We start from the raw sequence: 19035 nt of genomic DNA, 5'->3' as shown, positions 1-19035 counted from the left end.
TAGCCATCGCCATGGAGAGCACAGAGCAGGGAAAGTCAGAGGCAGGGAGATTGCACAACGATTGATGGGCTGCAGGCAGAATGGTGTTTGGGTCCAAATTCTGCCACTGACACCATGTGACCTTGAAAGTGTGCTTTCCCTTCTCTGCAGTGGCTCTATCTGTAGCGGGGGGGTGGCGGGCAGGGTTTTAGAGAGAGGTTACTGGGCTCCCCTCTAGCTCTGATATTCCCAGGTGCTTAGGGCTGCACTGGTCAGGAAGGGTGCACCATCAGCCTTGCTCACTGGTGCGATCCAGAAAAAAACTGGGGCTGCAAGAAGCACGTGCCTCCACAACTCACCCCTTACCCCCAGGGGTGTCTCCTGATGGCTCAAATGACCCATCTAGATAATGCAACTATGCATGTAAGCAGGAATTTTCCACTGACCAAGCCTCGTACACACTCCCATGCCTCCTGTGCCCTCACGATAAGCCTGTGGGCTGGGATGGGCAAGGCAGATCTTACTACCCTGATTTCAAGACTCAAAGAAGAGAGGGACTCACCCAAGGTCCCTCTAGGAAGTAGAGGCAGAGCAGAGAGTGGGGTTCAGGAGAGGAATGAGGTGCTTCATGTATCTCCAAGCAGGTTCACTCACTCCCTCCGTCGGTCAACCTCCAGCGTCCCCACGGATGCGTGGCGGCTGACAGGCCATCATACTGCACACTAGCCATGCTTTCGTTTCGGGATCCGGCAGGCAGCCACTTTGATTTGCTGCTGATTCTTTATTTTAAAAAGATTCACAACTCAATTACATCAGGTAACAATGGTTCACAGTCAATAATACAAAACGCAAACCCAATAAACATCCATTCTGACCAGGGGGCATGGATTTAGATGAGGAAAAACAAAAAAATTACAGCATCAGCTCGTCAAGAACAGTATCTCGTAATTTCCAGTAAATTGGAATCACTGCAAGTCATTTTCCCCACTTGAGTGGCAGGTATATTAATTTGTTGTCGTTTGTCAACCATCAAAAATAAATTGTTTACAAGGAATCAGAGTGGGGGGCAAGCTTTGGAGAGTCAGGCTGAGGTTATTATTCTGGCACAAGTTTGTGTGACATGATTCATATGACTCGGGGGTCTTTAGAATCGTCAAGGCTGCCTGTGCCCCCACTGGTTCCCTGGGTGAAACTGGATAGCCTTGACCCCAGATCCCTGTGGCCACAGCCTCCTCCACCTATTGGCCTATTCTCCAGAAATCAGGGCCTCATTCATTCACTTGCTTCCACCTCCCAGAAGTCACCCCCAGAAGAGGAGTAGACAGGCTCACCCACAGGGATGCATCAGAACAGCAGCTGCTATTTGGTGCTTGCTGACTACCCTCCAGGCACTGAATTGGGTCCCTTATGGGCATTATGTCATTTAATTCAAACAACAACATTGCAAGGTAGGTACCTCTCTTTTGTGGATATGAAAAGTGGAGCTCAAAAAATGTCAGTAGCCTGCCCAAAAGTCACACAGCCAGTGAGTAATGCTGGCAGGGCCAGGAGAGGTAGTCAAGGTGCCTCAGACACAAAATGTAAGGGTCGGCCAAGTGCAGGGTCAGCACCCAGGAAGGGGCACCTCACCCACTCCTGGCATTGACTAACAGCTTGGATTTGGATCCAGGTCTATCTGCATTCTTGCTGTGGCACAGCCCACTCCAGAGGAGATGAGCATTGTACGTAGCAGCAACTCGAAGCTTCCAAAGGAGGGCAGCTCTACGGTGGGACTTCAGGACTCAGAGGGTTGACGAGGGAGGTGCCCCTTCTCCTACAATTAGTCCAGGCAGGCTGTCGCCTGCTCCCCTGGCTTTAATCCAGTCCCTAATCCAGGGTGGAGTTGTGGGGCTGAGGCCAGCAACAGGAAAATGAAATCTGGCTGCTGATGGCCAGTTGCCAGTTGCCAGGCTCTACTGTCTACTCTGGAGAACTGACCCCAGCCCCGAGTCCTACCTTGCACTTGGCATCAGTGTGTGGTCTCTTCAAACCCACCACTTCTCCTCATGAGGGCAGGGGTCCTTGTCCTCATTTTATTCCTTGGTGGGGAGTTGAGGCTCTGGGAGGTTAACCAGCTTGCCCCGAGTCACACAGCCCGCAGAATGCCCAGCATGTGCCTCAGAACTCAGGCCTCTTTGCATCCCACCTAATTTCCAAGAGCTAGGTCAAGGCCTAGAAGGGGCTAAAGTCCATAATGGTGGGCGGGGGGGGGTGGGGTAGGAGAAATAGGGAAGAAGGGCTAGGGAGGGAAAGTGAGTCAGGAACAAACGACTTCTAAAATATAATAATTTGGCTAAATTTATACATGTGCAAGAGTTCAGAATGATTCATAATGAATGCAGATTTATGCAAATGGTATGCAAACAAGGCAGGATGGGATGCACAGGGTACCACTTACCTCTCAGCCACAGCACAAGTGGGCAGGATGAGGTCTCTGTCTCCAGCAGCAGTTTTCCAAGCAAACCACACCTTCAGGTTGACAGGATTTTCTCCTGCAACCTGGCAAAGCCCCGAAACACGGAGTAGCTGGCAGGACTGAGGAGAGGGGCCTAACCACATGCTATCCCTACATTCTACACAGACCGTCTCTGGAACCCCACTGCCACCCACCCCTGCCCCAGGCTTCCCTTCTCTGGGCTAAAGAATTTTCTGCTGCTTTCCTCTCATCAATAAGCCTTCCTTTCCCCTCAGCCTTTTAATTGTCCTTGCCACCGTCTTTATTTCTAATGAGTCAGGAGCAAGGATGGGCCAGTAGCTTCTCAGGCCACCCTCCCTGTGTATCCACAGAAGCCTTACAGCAGCATGTCAGAGAGGAAATGGCCTCTTCGAGGGGAAATGTGGGGGTTTGGACAAGGGTCTGCCACTGACCGGCTGTGTAGCCTCAGATGAGTTACTTAATCCCTCTGAACCTCGGTGTCCTCGTCTGTCAAATGAATTACTAACAGCTACTATTTATGGTTATGGGCTGGGGCGGGGGGGGGGGGTGGGGGGTGCAGGGGGAGTCATGTGCATTCATGCCTGCCACCTTGTGGGATGTTCAGGAATTAACACTACATCCCTCTGCAGACCTACATCCTCTTCCTTCCCCACCCCAGCCACCCTGCTACAGCCACACATTCCATAGGTTTTCCTGCCTCTTCATTTCCATTCACTTCGCTTCCACCTGACTCCCACCCTCCACCTGTTTCTGCTTGTCTGAGAGTCCTGCCCGTCAGTCATCTCGGCCACCCCCAGTGCCACCAGAGCATGCCACTACTACAATGCCTGTCACAGTCCTGTCTCCCTTTTCAGGCTCAGAACACCTGATTGCCCTGACTTTGTGCAGAGATTTGCCACTTTCTCAATGCTTTTACCCATTATCTCTTTTTGATGTTAACCTCCCCTCTATCCTGTGAGTTTAGAAAAGAAGATAGGGTTCTTTTTTTTTTTAATATGAAATTTATTGTCAGATTGGTTTTCATACAACACCCAGTGCTCATCCAAACAGGTGCCCTCCTCAATGCCCATCACCCACTTTCCCCTCCCTCTCACCCCCATCAATCCTCAGTTTATTCTCAGTTTTTAAAAGTCTCTTATGGTTTGCCTCCTTCCTTCTCTGTAACTTTTTTTTACCCCTTCCCCTCCCCCATGGTCTTCTGTTAAGTTTCTCAGGATCCACATAAGAGTGAAAACATATGAGAAAGACAGATATGGTTCTTTGACTACAGAAGAGGCTAGGACTCTAAGAGGATACACAGCTAGGAAATAGTCCACTCTGTTCATAGAACTCAGAGTCTTCTGGTCCCTCCACTTGGCCTCCCTGATATAGCCACCTTTATGGTGGGACTTCTCTTCTCATAACTAGGCCTGTCTCTCTAGTTTCTTTGTTAAGCCCCAGGAGGGCCTGGAGCCCATCTCCCATCTCCCATCTCCCCTTATGCACACAGCCCTAAGCCACATCAGTTTTCAGTGAACTACTCTCAGTGCCTGGCGACCCACAGTGGCATTCCACGGAGACCTTAGTCCTTCACCTGCCACATTAGCAATCAGCCAGCCCTCCAGGCTTCTCTCTGCAGAACAGGGCTTAGCTCTGCCTTAGGAGAGCCCTCAGGAGACCCTTCACCTGCTTGGAACATGGAACATTTCCTAGAATTGCAGGTGGCGAAAGCCACTGTGTGTGCACACGTACAAAACTGCCTTGCATCTCTTCCTGAACGCTTTTCATAAAGGACCTCAGATCTGAATGCACAGGGACATGAAAACCTCCCCCGTCCCTTTCCCTGGCAGATGATCTCTGGGGAGGCATTTGTAGCTAGTGTGTAGCTGTCTTCCAGACATGCTGCTTTCCTGGTAAGGGTCACCAACTGAGTTCTTTTTCTCCCATCCTTGTTTGACTTCATCTCAACAACCTAAGAGGCAGCAGAAATAATCCCGCCACACCTCCCCCCTACTCTGTTTTTATTTCTCATGATTGGTTGTTTGTTTTCTGCCCACACATTGCTCTAGAAAGAGTTGCTAGTAGGATGGGAATAAACAGTCTGCTCTCAGAAACACTGCTCACCTCACTCATTCCATGTGGAACTTACTTGTGTCTAGACCCGGTGAGGAAACTTTAAAACTGTGTATGAAGTCGATTACTACTACTTTCACCATTAATAATAATAATAATATATAAGTTATAATCATATATATCGTATAATATAATAATATGTAATAACCACTATTATAATAAATGCTTATTATGTATCAGACACAATTCTATGGCTGCTTGTCTTAATTCCTTTACTCCTCACACACACATGGGCTAAAAGGTAGGTCCTCTTACTAGCCCTATTTTACAGATGTGGAACAGGACAGTTAAGTCACTTGTCTAAGGTCACATGAGTCCTTTGATCTTGGACAGGGAGAGAAACCATAATGGGAAATCCCAGACATTCAGGAAATCATCCCCCCAACACCCCACATTAGAACAGACTCTACCTGTCTTCCCTCTCTCCTCCCTTTCTTTCTCTTTTGTACCCGTTATTAGTTCTTTACCTTCTTACCTCTGTGAATGAGGCAATTCCCTATCCCTCTCTAAACTTGACTGTCCTCTTCTGACCATGGGGAGAGGATCCCTCCTTGCTGACCTCATGGCCTGATGATGTGGGAGAGAACCATCAGGACCACGATGGGGTGCACTGAGCCCACTGGAACCTGCTGGGTTCAAAGGAAAGGAGTCAGTCTTCATGTGCTCTGCTCTGTTGCAGCATCTCGGGCTACGGAGCTGCTGGCGGGAAAGGCGGGAAGAACACCATGATGCGGTCCCACGGCGTGTCTGTGCTGGGCATCTTCAACCTGGAGAAGGGCGACACGCTGTATATCCTGGTCGGACAACAGGGGGAAGACGCCTGTCCCAGCGTAAGTGTCCAGAGTGGGGACCTCTCCTTCACACTCACCAGGACCTGGGCACGCCCTCACAGGGCATCTAGACTCTTTCCTTCTGGGGGCTCATATTCAAAGATGGCAGGACTCAGCCCTTGTTCTGCCTGCAAATGCCCCTCCATTTCCTGGCCCATTGGGGTACATAAGAAAGTAGGCAGTATGGCTGTTGGGGTTTCACCTCCCCACAGGAACTAAGACTGAGGCATGGATTTCAAAAGGAACCCTTAAAACTAAAAAGCTGGATCCAACTTGAATGGGCAAATGGTTGTTCTCAGCAGACTACAAGTTGAAGCCCTTTTCCTAAACTTTCTTGCTAGGACAGACACCAACGTCTTTAGCCCATTATTATAAAACTGGAAAATACCAGTTTAAATTTTTTTAAGTTTATTTATGTATTTTGAGAGAGAGATAGAGAGCAAGCAGTGGAGGGGCAGAGAGAGGGAAAGAGAGAGAATCCCAAGCAAGCTCAGCACTGTCATCATGGAGCCCAACATGGGGCTCGAACTCATAAACCATGAGATCATGACCTGAGCCATAACCAAGAGTTGGATGCTTAACTGACTGAGCCACCCAGGCACCCCAGGAAAATACCAGTTTAAACATTTTCTGCTCAGCTCTAAATAACAGATTCATAGCCACATAATTGTACATAAATGCATAGGGAAATTTCCAAAAGATACAGATAACAGTGGTTGCTTCCTTTTTTTTTTAATTTTTTTAAATGTTTATTTATTATTGAGAGAAGAGAGACGCAGAGTGTGAGCAGGGGAGGCATAGAGAAAGGGGGAGACATAGAATCTGAAGTAGGCTCCAGGCTCTGAGCTGTCAGCACAGAGCCCGACGCAGGGCTCGAACTCACAAACTGCGAGATCATGACCTAGAGCCGAAGTCAGTAGCTTAACCAACTGAGCCACCCAGGCACCCCAGACAGTGGTTGCTTCTGAGGAGGAGACTAGAGTTGGGGTTGCTTTACTAGTGATGTCTGATATCACAAAAAGAATGTATTCATGTAATGTTTATTATCTGGGTGATTAAAACTGAAAAAGAAAAATTAAAGCCTAGAATCAGAGCTAGAACACCATGCAGTCCACTCTCCCCAATTTACAGATGAGGAAATGGAGACCACAGAGGTGAAGGGACTTTTCCAAAGCCACTCGTAATACAGCACAGAGTAGAGGCTCTGGCTCTTGTTTGTGCTGTGCCCTGTGCTTGCCTGGGACTCGGTTTCTTTTTTTTTTTTTTTTTTTTTTTTTTTTTTATTTTTGGGACAGAGAGAGACAGAGCATGAGCGGGGGAGGGGCAGAGAGAGAGGGAGACACAGAATCGGAAACAGGCTCCAGGCTCCGAGCCATCAGCCCAGAGCCCGACGCGGGGCTCGAACTCACAGACCGCAAGATCGTGACCTGGCTGAAGTCGGACGCTTAACCGACTGCGCCACCCAGGCGCCCCACCTGGGACTCGGTTTCTATGCCCTTTTCCTTTTCCCCACTTAGAGCCTGTCATCTAACAAGCCAGACTGCCATCCTCTGTAGTCCCAGAAACAGCCTGTCACTCTGGTTTCTGACCCCATTGCAGTATCCACCTGTCAAACAGGGAGCTCTCCAATAGCAGAACTTAAGAAAGCCAACAGTGTTCTAAAATTGCCAGAAGAAGGAGACCCTGAAGCCTAACAAAGGAGCAACCATGCAGAGTCCAGCACGCCAGGTGTTTGCCTCTTGTCTGTGTTGGCGGAGACAGGAGCCTGGTGATGCCGGCTCTCCTGGCGGGAACTCAGCACCATTAGGTACTGACCTTAGGTGCTCACCTGAAGCACGGCTTCTGCCCAGGGTGGGGCCAAGGCAGGGAGCAGAGTTCTAGTGCCCAGGACCCAGGGCCCCTTCTGTAAGAACTTATTCAAGAGTAGCCTTGGGGGACAGATGTGGGAACAGGGACTACACAGAAAGGTGTACAATTCCACAAAACAAACTCAAGACTCCTAAAAGCTGGGCCGCAGGCTGGGAGCGAGGAGTAAAGCACAACACCCATCCCCACCCCCACCTTTCAGAGTTAAAACAAAGCAACAGGAGGAGGCTTAGCAGGTGCAATCTTGTGCATGAGAAATGTCTGGACTCCAACTTTTATTTAGCAACTATAATCAGGACTTTCCAACCTGATACAATATATTAAGTCATTAAATTACAGGCTGCTGTAATTTCCACAGGAATGTATTGAGTGCTAATGTAATTCTTTCATCTAAGCAGAAAGATTGCATTGACTTCTGCAAGGGACTTTTACTTGATTGGATTGTAATCAGTTATGTCTTTTCACAGGACCAAGTCCTTTTTTTTTTTAATTCAATTGTAATCTACTTGCTCCTCAGGGTTGCTGCACTTTATCATTGTATTAATCAACCTACTTGCTCTCAAACTTTGTGAAACCACAAGAAGAGCTCTGAAGAAGCCCATTCTCAGCCAGGGACGGAGGGCAGCCCCCTCTGCTGGTGGGGCCAGGCATCGTAGGAACAAGGGGTGGGGTTAGTCCTGGGGCTTCCCTTTGGCTCCACATCACAGGAGTCACTGGGAGAGAGAGAAAGAAAGACCTTCATTCACAGCACTAACTCAATCTCCAGTCCCCTCCAGGCAGAAACATGGTGCCTAGAGAGGATCCTCTCAAGAATGGAGTGCACTCTAAGAATTAAACTGCAGGGTTTGGCAGCTTTCCTGGTGCAATAGCACACCTGTGTGGAGTCGTTCTTCCTTTGTGCATGGCTACACTTGAGCCTGGGATGGGCTCTGGCCGCTGGAAACCCCCTCAGCTCCTGCTTCTCCAGTTCCTCCCAAGCCTCATCTGGTGGCATGACCACCAGATCTGGTGGCATGGGTCTCTCAACATCAGCACTATTGACATTTTGGAGCAAACAGGTCTTTGTTGTGATGGGCACTGTAGGCTCTTGAGCAGTATCTCTGGCTTCTACCCACCTGATGCCAGTAGCATCCCCTCAGTGCTGACAATCAGAAATGTGTCCAGACATTTGCCAGGTGTCCCCAAGTCAGCAAAACCACAGGTCTAAATTTTAAATGTCACAACTACCATCACTCGCAAGGCAAATATTGTGAGGCATCAGCCCACACCCAGACAGTCCCCAGTTCATTCACATGTATTCAGCAAATATCTATCGAATACCTTCTCTGTGCCAGGCACTGCTCTAGCAACTTGATATATATCCATGAACAAAGAAAGATCTTTGCCCTGAAGGAGCTAACATTTCCGTTGGGGGAGGAGGGATGAACAATGGCTAGTAAACATCAGTCAGTCAGAACACCCAGAAGTGAGAGTGTTTCAGTGAACAGAAGTAGGGTAAAAAGAGTCAGGTGTGTGGGACAGGTTGCAATTATACATAGGGTGGTCGAGGGAAGCCTATTGGACAAATGACAGCTGAGCAGAGTCCTGAAAAGGATGGAACCAGGAAAATATCTGGGGGCACCAGCCAAGCAGAAGCCAGGTCCTTGAGGTGGGAGTGTGCCTGGTGTGCTCCCAAAATAACCAGGGTGAGTTGGGGGAGCAAGAGGGAGAGTAGGTGAGAGATGAAGTGATCAGGCCACCATAAGGACATTTTTAAGCCGCAGGAGGGTTTGGAGCCTATGGGTGGGAATAAGGTGGGATAAGGAGCTGCTGTGATTTGCCTGTTGTAAGACTCACCCTGGCCATAGACTGAATAGTCCACTTGGGCCCAAGGGAAGAGTCAGCATGATAAATTCAGTGCTTACTACATTAGTCTGGGCAAGAGATGATGATGGCTTGGACAAAGATGTCAACAGTAGCTGAATTCTGGGCATATTTGGAATGCAAAATCAAAAGGGATTTCCTGCCCAACTAGATGAAGAACTGAGACAGAAAAAGGATCAAGGACGACTCCAAGAATTGCACCTGAGCCACAGGAAGGAGGGAGCTGCTGTCACCTGAGCCGGGAATGCTGTGGAAGGAGATTGGGGGCAAGGTTAGGAGAGGTCTGGTGGACAGCCAGGTGGAGACTTCCAGTAGCCAATGGAGATGGGCCACTGGACTCGAGGAGTGAGGTCTAGAGTAGAGATAGAAATTTGGGAGAAGTCAGCATAAAATTGAGCCAGGATGAGTGACTAAGGAGCAGTACTGATTAAGAAGAAGACCAAAGACTGATCCCCGGGGACCCCCCAACATTAAGAGGTTAAAGAATAGAAGAGCAGAGGAGGCTGAGGGGAACAAGCCATGGAGGTCAGAGGAGATTCCAGAGGGTGTGGTCTCCTGGAGGTCAGGTGAAAAAGTCTATCATGGAGACTTGAGCAAGTCCGCCAAATGCTGCTGCTGGGTCCAGCAAGAGGCAGGCTGAGAATCCACCCTTCTTCACAGCCCATGCAATTTAAAGAAGATGCCCACGGGCAACGGGGGATGGGCGAGAGTCTCAGCTCTGGTTAGACTAAAGGTCATCCACTAGCCCAATGGTTCCCTCCTTCCCACTCCTGCAATCTCCAGCCCTCTGCAGATTCTGTTCACAGGAAGAAGGCATTCCCAAGGAATTGAGGCCTCACTGCTGCTGGGCAGAGAGGAGGAAGAAAGTAGGGTCTGAGGGCATGGACCTTCTTAGCACCACTCGTTCATACTGGGCAGCCCCTCAATTTACACTGGAGGAAGCAGAGCCAGGGAGGTGAGATGCTTCACCCAATGTGGCTCAGCAAATCTCCAACAGAGCCAGTCAAGAAGCCGGATTGGACCCCGTATTTTGTGCTCTGCTCTGCCCAGCAGACAGCCCACCTTTGGGTCCGCTGCCCCCCGGGCTTAGCCCTCACGGCATGCCCTGACATCTCATGTCCACCCCAGGCGGCAGTTAGCAGCCCTCCCCCCACCATCCCCCACCTGGACAGCACTGCACACACACAGGAGAAATGTCAGCTCTCGACAACAGCAATTCAGAAGCTTCCACCCACACTAAATCCACTTTAAAAAATATCAAATTATTTCCATCATTAAATCCAAAATGCCATAAAACAAATTGCATCTTGGCTATTTATCTGGAAATTTCTCTAGTACTCATTGCCGGCACCCCTGAGTGCTTTAGCATAAGGAGTGGCTCAAGATGAATTGCCACGTCCACTGGCTGGTTACACAGCAGCATTCAATGGAAATGTGATGTTTTATTGGCCTTGTTTCTAATAAGTGAAAGGAAAGCCATTTTCCCCTGAAGTTGGGTGGATGTTTGGAGTGTTCTTCTTAGCTGCTGTGCCTGACGAGCCGGCTGGCTGTTCCTGAAGCACTACCCTCTTTATTCAGGGATTCCAGGATCCTGGGCCACAGGGATTTCCTGCACATCCCCAGGGACTCCCAGATGCCTGGGCCCACACCAGGACCACGTGCAGGCCCAGAGTACATCTATATAAAATAACAACAGCCATTTATTCGGTCCCTAACTTGTGACATGCTATCCCAGACACCTGTCTGTACCACCCTCAGTAAAGATGCCTGCAGTGTCTGTATTCCCATCCCACACCTGGAGGTCGGAGAGGTGGAGCACCTCCTCCATGGTCCCCCAGGGGTGTCTGCTGATTCCTGGGGTCACACCCTGTTCTCCAGGATGAATACAGAGAGCTCCATTTAGAGCCGTGCCAGAGGATTTCTGGAGACAAGAAGTGGGACATTAGATGGGAGGAAAGACATGTCCAAAATGGAGAAATGATTTTCCTGCAGATGGACTGGGAGTAAAATCTGAGCCTGGCCTCACACTGTTGTGTTCTCTTCCCATGATACTTCAAAATGGCAACTTCTCAAAAATTTATTTCAAGGGCTCACCGCTGCCTAGAGAATGAAGTCTGGTTGGATTCAAGGCTTCTGGCCATTGTCTGACTGTCCAGTTGTATTTCCTTACCCACTCACATTTACACTTCCTCTGCACTATCTCCCCACCTAGGGCCTTGGCCATTCCCCCTTCAGAGTCCAGAGGATCCTAAGGTGGACTTCTCTGAGCCAAAGAGACTCTTTGTGCGTTTCCTCAAATCTGCCCGCCCCCCCTCACCTCCTTCTCTCTGGGCTCATGCTGCTCTCTTCCCCTGGAATGCCCTTTCCCCATTCTGTTTTAAATCTCCCTATGCTTGGAGGCCCAACTAAACACCACCTCCTACAGGCAGGCCTCCTTGATCACATCAGCAACAAAATCACTCTCCCTCCCCCAACTTCCCATGCATTTTCCAGCTAAGCTATCCTGTCATCCTTCTCTCTACTCCCTAGTGACAGTTACTTGTGTATAGATTTTTTTTTCTCTCTCTTCAACTCAACTGTAAGCTATTTGAGAGGTCTTCAGAGCCTGTCATTAAGCATAGAAGGTCTGTCTGCTGGGAAGTAGAGAACCTTGGACACAAACCTGAGGTGCTTTTTGTTCCCACAGACAAACCGGTTAATCCAGAAAGTCTGCATTGGAGAGAACAACGTGATAGAAGAAGAAATCCGCGTGAACAGGAGTGTGCATGAGTGGGCAGGAGGGGGCGGAGGAGGGGGCGGAGCCACCTACGTATTTAAGGTAAGGTCGGCCGTGCCAGCTTCCCATGGGTGGTGATGTCCGCGAATCGTGGACCTACCACAGTGGGTTCCCACGACGGCCCTGGGGATGAAACACCTCAGGTGTCCTCAGCCCCATTTAAAGATGAGCAAACCGAGGCCCAGAGGGACATAAGGGTCCCTGTCTGTCCAAGAACTAGCAGGTTCTGCTCTCGCTGATGTCACCAGGCAGACCCTGCCTCAGAGTTCCAGAGGGTCCCCTGGTGCCCTCCTCTGTCCTAAGGTGGGGTTTCTGACATGATGAAACCCAGGCCAAGGCTTCTTGCTCGGTCCTTCCGCCAGGACAGTGATGCCGAGGGCTTAATCTTGAAGTTGTGGAAGTCAAAGCCAGAAACCCTGGAGAGCGGGGAGGAAAGTGGGAGCAGAGAGACCCGCTTCTGAGCACCAGCACCCAGCCCTCTGAGGCTAGTGTGAGAAGCTTCAGGAAAAGCCCATCCCCACCTCCTGGTGTTGGTATATTTATATCTCCCGGCGCTTTGGCTTCTCTGATTGAACCCTGACTGATTCAGGAGCTGGGGGAGGCGGGAAGGGGGATGGGTGAGAGCTAATGGGTGGTGGTAGCATGAGGTCAGACCCCTCAGACCACCGAGATGTCACCCACAGCCCAGCAAGCGCTCAGACACTTTAAACACTGAAGTGGCTCAGAGATCCCCGTAGTGGAAGCCCAGCTCTGTTTCTCAGTCTCTGAACATCTCCCCGGGCAGATGAAGGATGGCGTTCCAGTGCCCCTGATCATTGCAGCTGGCGGTGGCGGCAGGGCCTACGGGGCCAAGACAGACACATTCCACCCAGAGAGACTGGAAAATAACTCCTCGGTTCTGGGGCTGAATGGCAATTCCGGAGCCGCAGGTAAGGCACCGCAAGCCCGCCCTTTCCGAGGACGTGCCCCCAGGACCGCAAGAGCTTGGGCTCGGCCGGTCATCATTGCACCTGCATCTTGGTTGCTGGCACTCGAGAAGCTGGGAGCTCTGGATATTGGTACCAATATCCAGGGAGGAAGGGCATCCCACAGCTCAGGGACCTGGAGTCGTCTTCACTGACCTGGGGTTTGGATTGCGGGCCACTGGGAAAAGGAGCCAGGCAGCAGCATTAGGACGGGCAGCCCAGCCTCCCTGAACTTCATCAGATCCAACTGGATGTGAGTGGATGGAAGAAGTATGGGCAGAGTCAGGGCGCCCCCCCCCCCCACCTGGAGGCCCTCCGGTCGGTGCCTCCAGGCCCTGGGCTACCAGATCACACATCCCGCTGGAAAATCTCTTTCTGGAATCGCCACGGTTTGGCAATCCGTGCTTGTTAGTGAGAGCCAGCCACACAGAAATAGGAGACAGACATTGACGCCGTGTCTGAAGAGAAAATGCAGTTCATTTTTGTATTTTCTTTTCTCCACAATCAGACCAAGGATCTCAGAAGGCATATAAGATTTGAGATTAATGAAAACAAGTATTCAAACTTTCCCTACAAGTGAGAAACGGCTAGAAGAGAAGGGAGAGTGGGAGTAGGGCTTGGGTGCTTGGTGAAAACCATCCAGCGATGTTCACAGCGGCAGTTAAGAACTCTCCAAGCACTTCCACATCTGTTGTACGTGTGCTTCTCAGCATCACCTGCAGGGCTTTCCCGTTGTGCTATTATTCCCATTTTACAGAAGAATCAATGAGCTCATAGAGTTGGTGGGTTTTTTTTTTCTCCAAATAACCAAACTGTTTCATACTCAGTCCATTTTTTAAAACACTGCTGTGGTTCATTTGGTTTTTTTTCTCTTTATGCCGATTGTTTTCTTTTCCACACATTTGCTTAAAAGCTGTAAGATGGAGTGAGGGATTAGAAACCATCTCAGCCGGGAACCCTGCAGGGCGCAAGGGTACAGTGGCAGGTGCAGGGGAGGGAGGGAGGGTGGGCACAGGGGAGGGCGGGCAGACATGGTGCCAGGTCTCATGCCCCCGCTTCAGGTCCCTAATGGGGCTGGAGGGCCTTCCCTTAGCCACGAGATGTCAATGGCCCTGAAAGGCCCACATTCTGCCCTCCAGTTGGAGGAAAGGAAGCCAGCACCCTGTAGCTTTCAAAGCTGATTTGCCTGGCAGCTTCAATTCAGCTCTGATTGTCCATTCTAGATTGAGCTTGTTCCTGACCTTGGCCTCCTCTCCTAAAACGAAGCTCCCTCTCTCTAGCATAGTGGTGATCCCCAGCTGCAGCTCCCCCATGTAGACATCCCTCTGCTGCCCCCTCGGGGTCCAGACGAACCTCTGCCACTCATTCTTCCAGACCGCCCTTCCCGGCCAGTTAACCCTCATGGTTCTGCAGACTCAAGCACTGCTGTTTCTCCAGGTCCTTGCTACCACCATCTGCTGGAACAGAAAGGACTTTGGGGTCTTTTGGAGTAGAGTACCTGTTGAAATATCATACAAAACAACATAAGGGGAGAGAATGGGGGTCCCGGAATCTCAGGGGCCAGCAGAAGAGATTGATTGTAATCAGCCTGTGGCCTTAAGATAACATTGCATTCAACCTCAGTTCTGTAAATAGCATTTCCTTTGCAAGAGTTCAAAGTAGCCCCCAGGCCTTAGGAAGCCCAGCTCCAATGGTGGCTGTCTTCCCAAGGGTACTGCCCATCCCTTCCCCCAACTCCTCCCCCCCCACAACCCCCCACAACCCCATCACCTTTCCTGAGCTTCAGAGCGTGAGGCCCTGTGCACACACGTGTTCACCTCATGCCCAACGATCCCTACACGTCGTGGTTTCTGAAGCATTTTGCACACTCGTTGTCTTCTTTGGTCCAAACATCAACCCAATGAGGAAAGTCTTATTATCCCCAAGTCACAGGTGAGGAAACTGAGGCTCAGAATGGAGAAGTTCTTTCCCAGGAAACTATAAAGCCCATTGGTTTGTCTGGCCTAATCCAGAGTTCCTGCAAAAGAACTTCACTGCGGTGACCCCAGCGGGGCTCTGACAGTTGGCTGCCCAAGGACCGGTGGGTCTCGGTTCTTGTTGGATGGGAAGCACTAATGAAACAAAGTCCCAGCACTTCAGGGGTTGGGGGCATGGAAAAAAGGCAGAGGAGTGGGTTTAGTTGTCATGCTACCTGTCCCCCCCTCCCCCATCCCTAACAAAGCACACTCTCCAACTTTTAATCCAAAGGCCTGATGGGAAGCAGGGGTGTGAGGCGTGGTCCCATCTGGATATGTATGTCTGTGGCCAAAGCAGGTCTCACTAGGGCAAAGGGCATGGCTCCTGTCTCCCCCCCCCCCCCCCCCCGTGGATTCTGAAGCCCCCAGGCCCCACAGGCCCTGGAGCGGAAGCAGACATCCTCAGAGCATACTGCATCCTGCTTCCTCTGCCAGATCCAGCGGCTGACCTCACCTGGCCAGCATCCTCACTTGGGGTTTTCTCCGTGTCTCCCGCAGGTGGTGGAGGTGGCTGGAATGATAACACTTCCTTGCTCTGGTCTGGAAAATCTTTGCTGGAGGGTGCCACCGGAGGACATTCCTGCCCCCAGGCCATGAAGAAGTGGGGGTGGGAGACAAGAGGGGGTTTCGGAGGGGGTGGAGGGGGGTGCTCCTCAGGTGGAGGAGGCGGAGGATATATAGGTAAAGATGATTCGTGTTCAAGGTGTCACTCCCTCCCCTCTTAGTCCTAGGTACTCCCTGTCCTCTCCCTCGCCCTCACCTGCCCCTCCCTCGGCCCACCTCACCTGTGGACTGTGATGTCACTGTGCACGCCTACCTCTCAGCCCCACAGGACCAGCCAGAGGCAGGGTGTTGCCTTCCGAGCCAGCATCCTGCCTCGAGGCTTCAATAGCAACAGCTTCAAGATCTTATGTGTTCTTGAGGCCCCCCCTCCCCCAAAGCCAATGCTAAAGGGGCTTTGATTTCCCCGGGCTGTTCTCTGAGCCACCCCCAGGTCGTGCTGGCACGAGAACCTTGGAGGCCAGACTCCCCAGCCCTGTGCCTCCCTTTGGATGGCCTGGCCTGAGTCTTCCCTTCCCTGCCCCAGCCCACCAGCTTCCAGAACCCCTCTCCATGCTGATGGGCAGCACCAGCCCAAGCCCTTCAGCCAGCAGCCGGCCACTGGCCCCAGCTCTCCTCCGAGCTTCAGAGCAGAGCAGAATAGCCTTCTGAAGCCCAGAGGCTGGGAGATAGCAGCTCCACCCTCCCCACAGATTAGGACACAATGCATGCATATGCTGTGATGTTCTGTCTGTTTTGCTTTACGCTGTGTGTAAGATGCTCGTGTTAACCAGATGCTCTTCTTTCCCAAACTCTGGGTGGGTGGGAGGAGCCTGAGGGGGGAGCCCAAAGATGACCCAGCCCAGCTGAAAGGAGGGACAGGAGCCTAACGGCACAGGGGCCCATCCCCCCATGCCCACCCCTTACGCGATGGGACTGGAGAGCAACTCCTCAGTGCCACTGCCCTGGCCAGTCCTGGAAGAGGTGCCAAGGGTCTAATCCAGCCTGGGGACGCTAGACCTCTTCTGACTCCTGTTCACATGAACTGCTTCCTAACAGCCCCGTGCAGGGGTGGGGACTCCCTGGTGGGAGCTGGCCTGGACCTGGAGGGAAAGTGGTCCTCACACACAGCATCTACCTGAGCCAAACCCCAAGCACAGCCCCTGTGCCCCGGGCCTCCCTTCCCTCCCCACCGCCCTGCCCCTAGGCCCCTCACCACCCCGAGGCCCATGCATGCCCCGCTGATGTGCAGATGTGTTGAGACTTGGGCCTGAGCCTCTCTGCGTTAAACTCTTCTCTGGTTTGGCACAGGCGGCAACGCGGCCTCAAACAATGACCCCGAGATGGACGGGGAGGACGGGGTTTCCTTCATCAGTCCACTGGGCATCCTGTACACCCCAGCGTTAAAAGGTATCCCCTCTGCCAGGAGGCAGAACCGACCTCCTCGGGCCAGTTCTTCCACCAGATAAAACCTCAGGGCTACTGGCATGAGGCCAACGTACAAAGACATGATTGTGGGTCCCTTACAGGCAAGTCTTCCTAACACTCATCTCAGCAAGTTTTTCTGGAAGTCAGAATGTGTGGCCCGATATGCACTTGGAGGTGGAAGACTGGCTTCTAGACAGGTGGGACCTAGAAAATGCAGCAGTGATAGTCCCCTTACCTGTGCCAGCCAACCTGAGGGTCATGCACTTGGACCTTCCCATCGTCCTACAAAAACACAGCCACGTGTCCTCTGAGCTCCATCAGATGCATCAGGGACTTCCCTACACACAGTGGTGCTTCAGTGGCATCAGTGGGACATAGGGACAGGGACCAGAGAACCAGCACCGACCAGCTGGAGATAAAACACAGAGGCCGGGAACGGGGTGCAGCGTGGTCTTTGCTGCCTCCACCTGAGGCTGATCCTCCCTTCTTGTCACCAGTGATGGAGGGCCATGGGGAAGTGAATATTAAGCATTACCTAAACTGCAGCCACTGTGAGGTAGATGAGTGCCACATGGACCCCGAGAGCCACAAGGTCATCTGCTTCTGTGACCATGGGACAGTGCTGGCTGAGGACGGCGTCTCCTGCATTGGTAAGAGGGAGTTGAAGGAGGTGACAGAGAAGGGGCCCAGACTGTGAGCCCATGGCGGCTACCGCTGGTTTCCATGATTCTGGAGCACCTCAGATGTAGTCTTGTTGGCTTTCTGACCCCCATCTGCCTGTCCCAACACGGGTGCTCTAAGGACTGGGCAAAGGGACCTGTGTGTGAAAGGCAGGTCGTGGCTGATGAAGGAGCCCCAACACATCTAGTGACACCCCTATCCCAGGGTGTGGGCCCTCACGTACTCACCAAGGGGCCATCCTGTCTCCACTGGAACACCCCCAGTGCCTAGGCCATCGACACCCCCAGGGCACACTGTCCCCTCCAGAGTTCCAAAGTCAGACTCTGTTCCTTTCAATTTCTACCCTGAGGTTTACTACTCCCAAAGCCTTTCAGATGCTGCAGGCGTTTGAAGACAGGGCTCTGTCCTCCTCCTGCAAACCTCCAGGTGAAACAACCCATTTGTTTCCCTCAGTTCACACAGAACAGTTTTGTCTCCTCCCCATCCTGTGTCCCGTGTCTGCAGGCGTTCCGATACCAATGTCCTTTTGAGATGTAGTGCCCAGGACCAGGCAGGATGTCCCAGAGTGGTCTGTGCCAGTGTGCACCCGGACCCCGCTTCTGCACTCGGGGCCCAGTGCTTGCGGAACTACAGGCAGTGATTGAGCCTCCAAGTGTTACTGATGGTCACCCTCAGTTCCTGGGTCATACCGAGTCTGTGGTCCCCTAAGTCCTCTGAATCTCCTCTACAGCCACTATTGGCTCGCCTTCCCACCCTCATCCTGTCCTTGTGCAGTTGATGCTTAGGATCGATGTCCAGAATTTGATATTTATCCCTGTCACATGTTCCCTCCAGCCAAAAGCTACTGTTGAAAGTTGTAAACCAGATTGACCCCACTTCCTGCCCCCGCTGTCTGCAAACAAAGGCCCCCAAGGTGGAGGAGGAGCGGGTGGCACTTGTCCTGGCTGGGGAGGGCATTTCTCTCTTGGAGCTAGCTCGTAGGACAATCAGCATTGTCACTGGTGCCCCATGGGATCCTGTCTTGCAGTGTCCCCCACACCTGAGCCCCACCTGCCGCTCTCGCTGGTCCTCTCTGTCGTGACCTCAGCCCTTGTGGCGGCCCTGGTCCTGGCTTTCTCCGGCATCATGATTGGTGAGTGTGCCAGAGTCCCGGGGCTTCCAAGGGGGTGGGAGGTGGCAGGAAGGCAGATCTGGCAGAACGGAACAGCATTTCAGGCTTTGCCATGGATGCCAAGGTATCACTCTGGGTGGGTGGTGATTAGAGCAGCCCAGGCCAGGCCAAAAACCGAAGCCCCCTCTCCCAGCCCCCTGGCTCCCTAGAGGAACTGCTGATGCCACACCTCAACCCCCTGTAAGGCCTCCTGGATGCTCTAGGAGAGGTGGGGAGGCACTCTGCAGAGGGGACACAGTAGCCAAAGCTCACCCCCACCCCCAGAGTTCATTTTCAGCTGTCATCAGACATGGGCTTCAGTGGACACGTGGCTTGGCTCACTCCCCAGGGACC

At 51.9% G+C, this 19035-nt stretch overlaps 1 protein-coding gene and 1 long non-coding RNA gene across 4 annotated transcripts in view; one reads left to right on the top strand and one right to left on the bottom strand.

Annotated features, from left to right (window-relative positions):
- ALK (ALK receptor tyrosine kinase) overlaps positions 1-19035 on the top strand; it is a 679865-nt gene that overhangs the window by 628285 nt on the left and 32545 nt on the right. The window contains exons 13-19 of the mRNA XM_058682930.1: positions 5247-5397; positions 11813-11944; positions 12687-12831; positions 15381-15563; positions 16734-16832; positions 17348-17500; positions 18559-18663. Of these exons, the coding sequence (XP_058538913.1) occupies positions 5247-5397; positions 11813-11944; positions 12687-12831; positions 15381-15563; positions 16734-16832; positions 17348-17500; positions 18559-18663 (968 nt within the window). The remainder of the gene's footprint in view (positions 1-5246; positions 5398-11812; positions 11945-12686; positions 12832-15380; positions 15564-16733; positions 16833-17347; positions 17501-18558; positions 18664-19035) is intronic.
- Positions 13325-17424, bottom strand: LOC131484573 (uncharacterized). Of its 3 annotated transcripts, XR_009248314.1 has the most exons (5): positions 17086-17424; positions 15337-15462; positions 14638-14884; positions 14221-14321; positions 13325-13780 (listed from the first exon to the last, which is right to left on the bottom strand). It is a non-coding gene; the product is annotated as an uncharacterized LOC131484573 (long non-coding RNA). The 3 variants fall into 3 exon arrangements; XR_009248313.1 differs by lacking the exon at positions 17086-17424 and having other exon boundaries at positions 14221-14365; positions 15337-15634; XR_009248312.1 differs by lacking the exon at positions 17086-17424 and having other exon boundaries at positions 15337-15631.

The sequence above is a fragment of the Neofelis nebulosa genome, chromosome 9 (genome assembly GCF_028018385.1).
Source record: "Neofelis nebulosa isolate mNeoNeb1 chromosome 9, mNeoNeb1.pri, whole genome shotgun sequence".
In the NCBI taxonomy this organism is placed as follows: Eukaryota; Metazoa; Chordata; class Mammalia; order Carnivora; family Felidae; genus Neofelis; species Neofelis nebulosa.
Note: the sequence above shows the minus strand (reverse complement) of the source record. Positions and strands in the feature narration are given on the sequence as shown.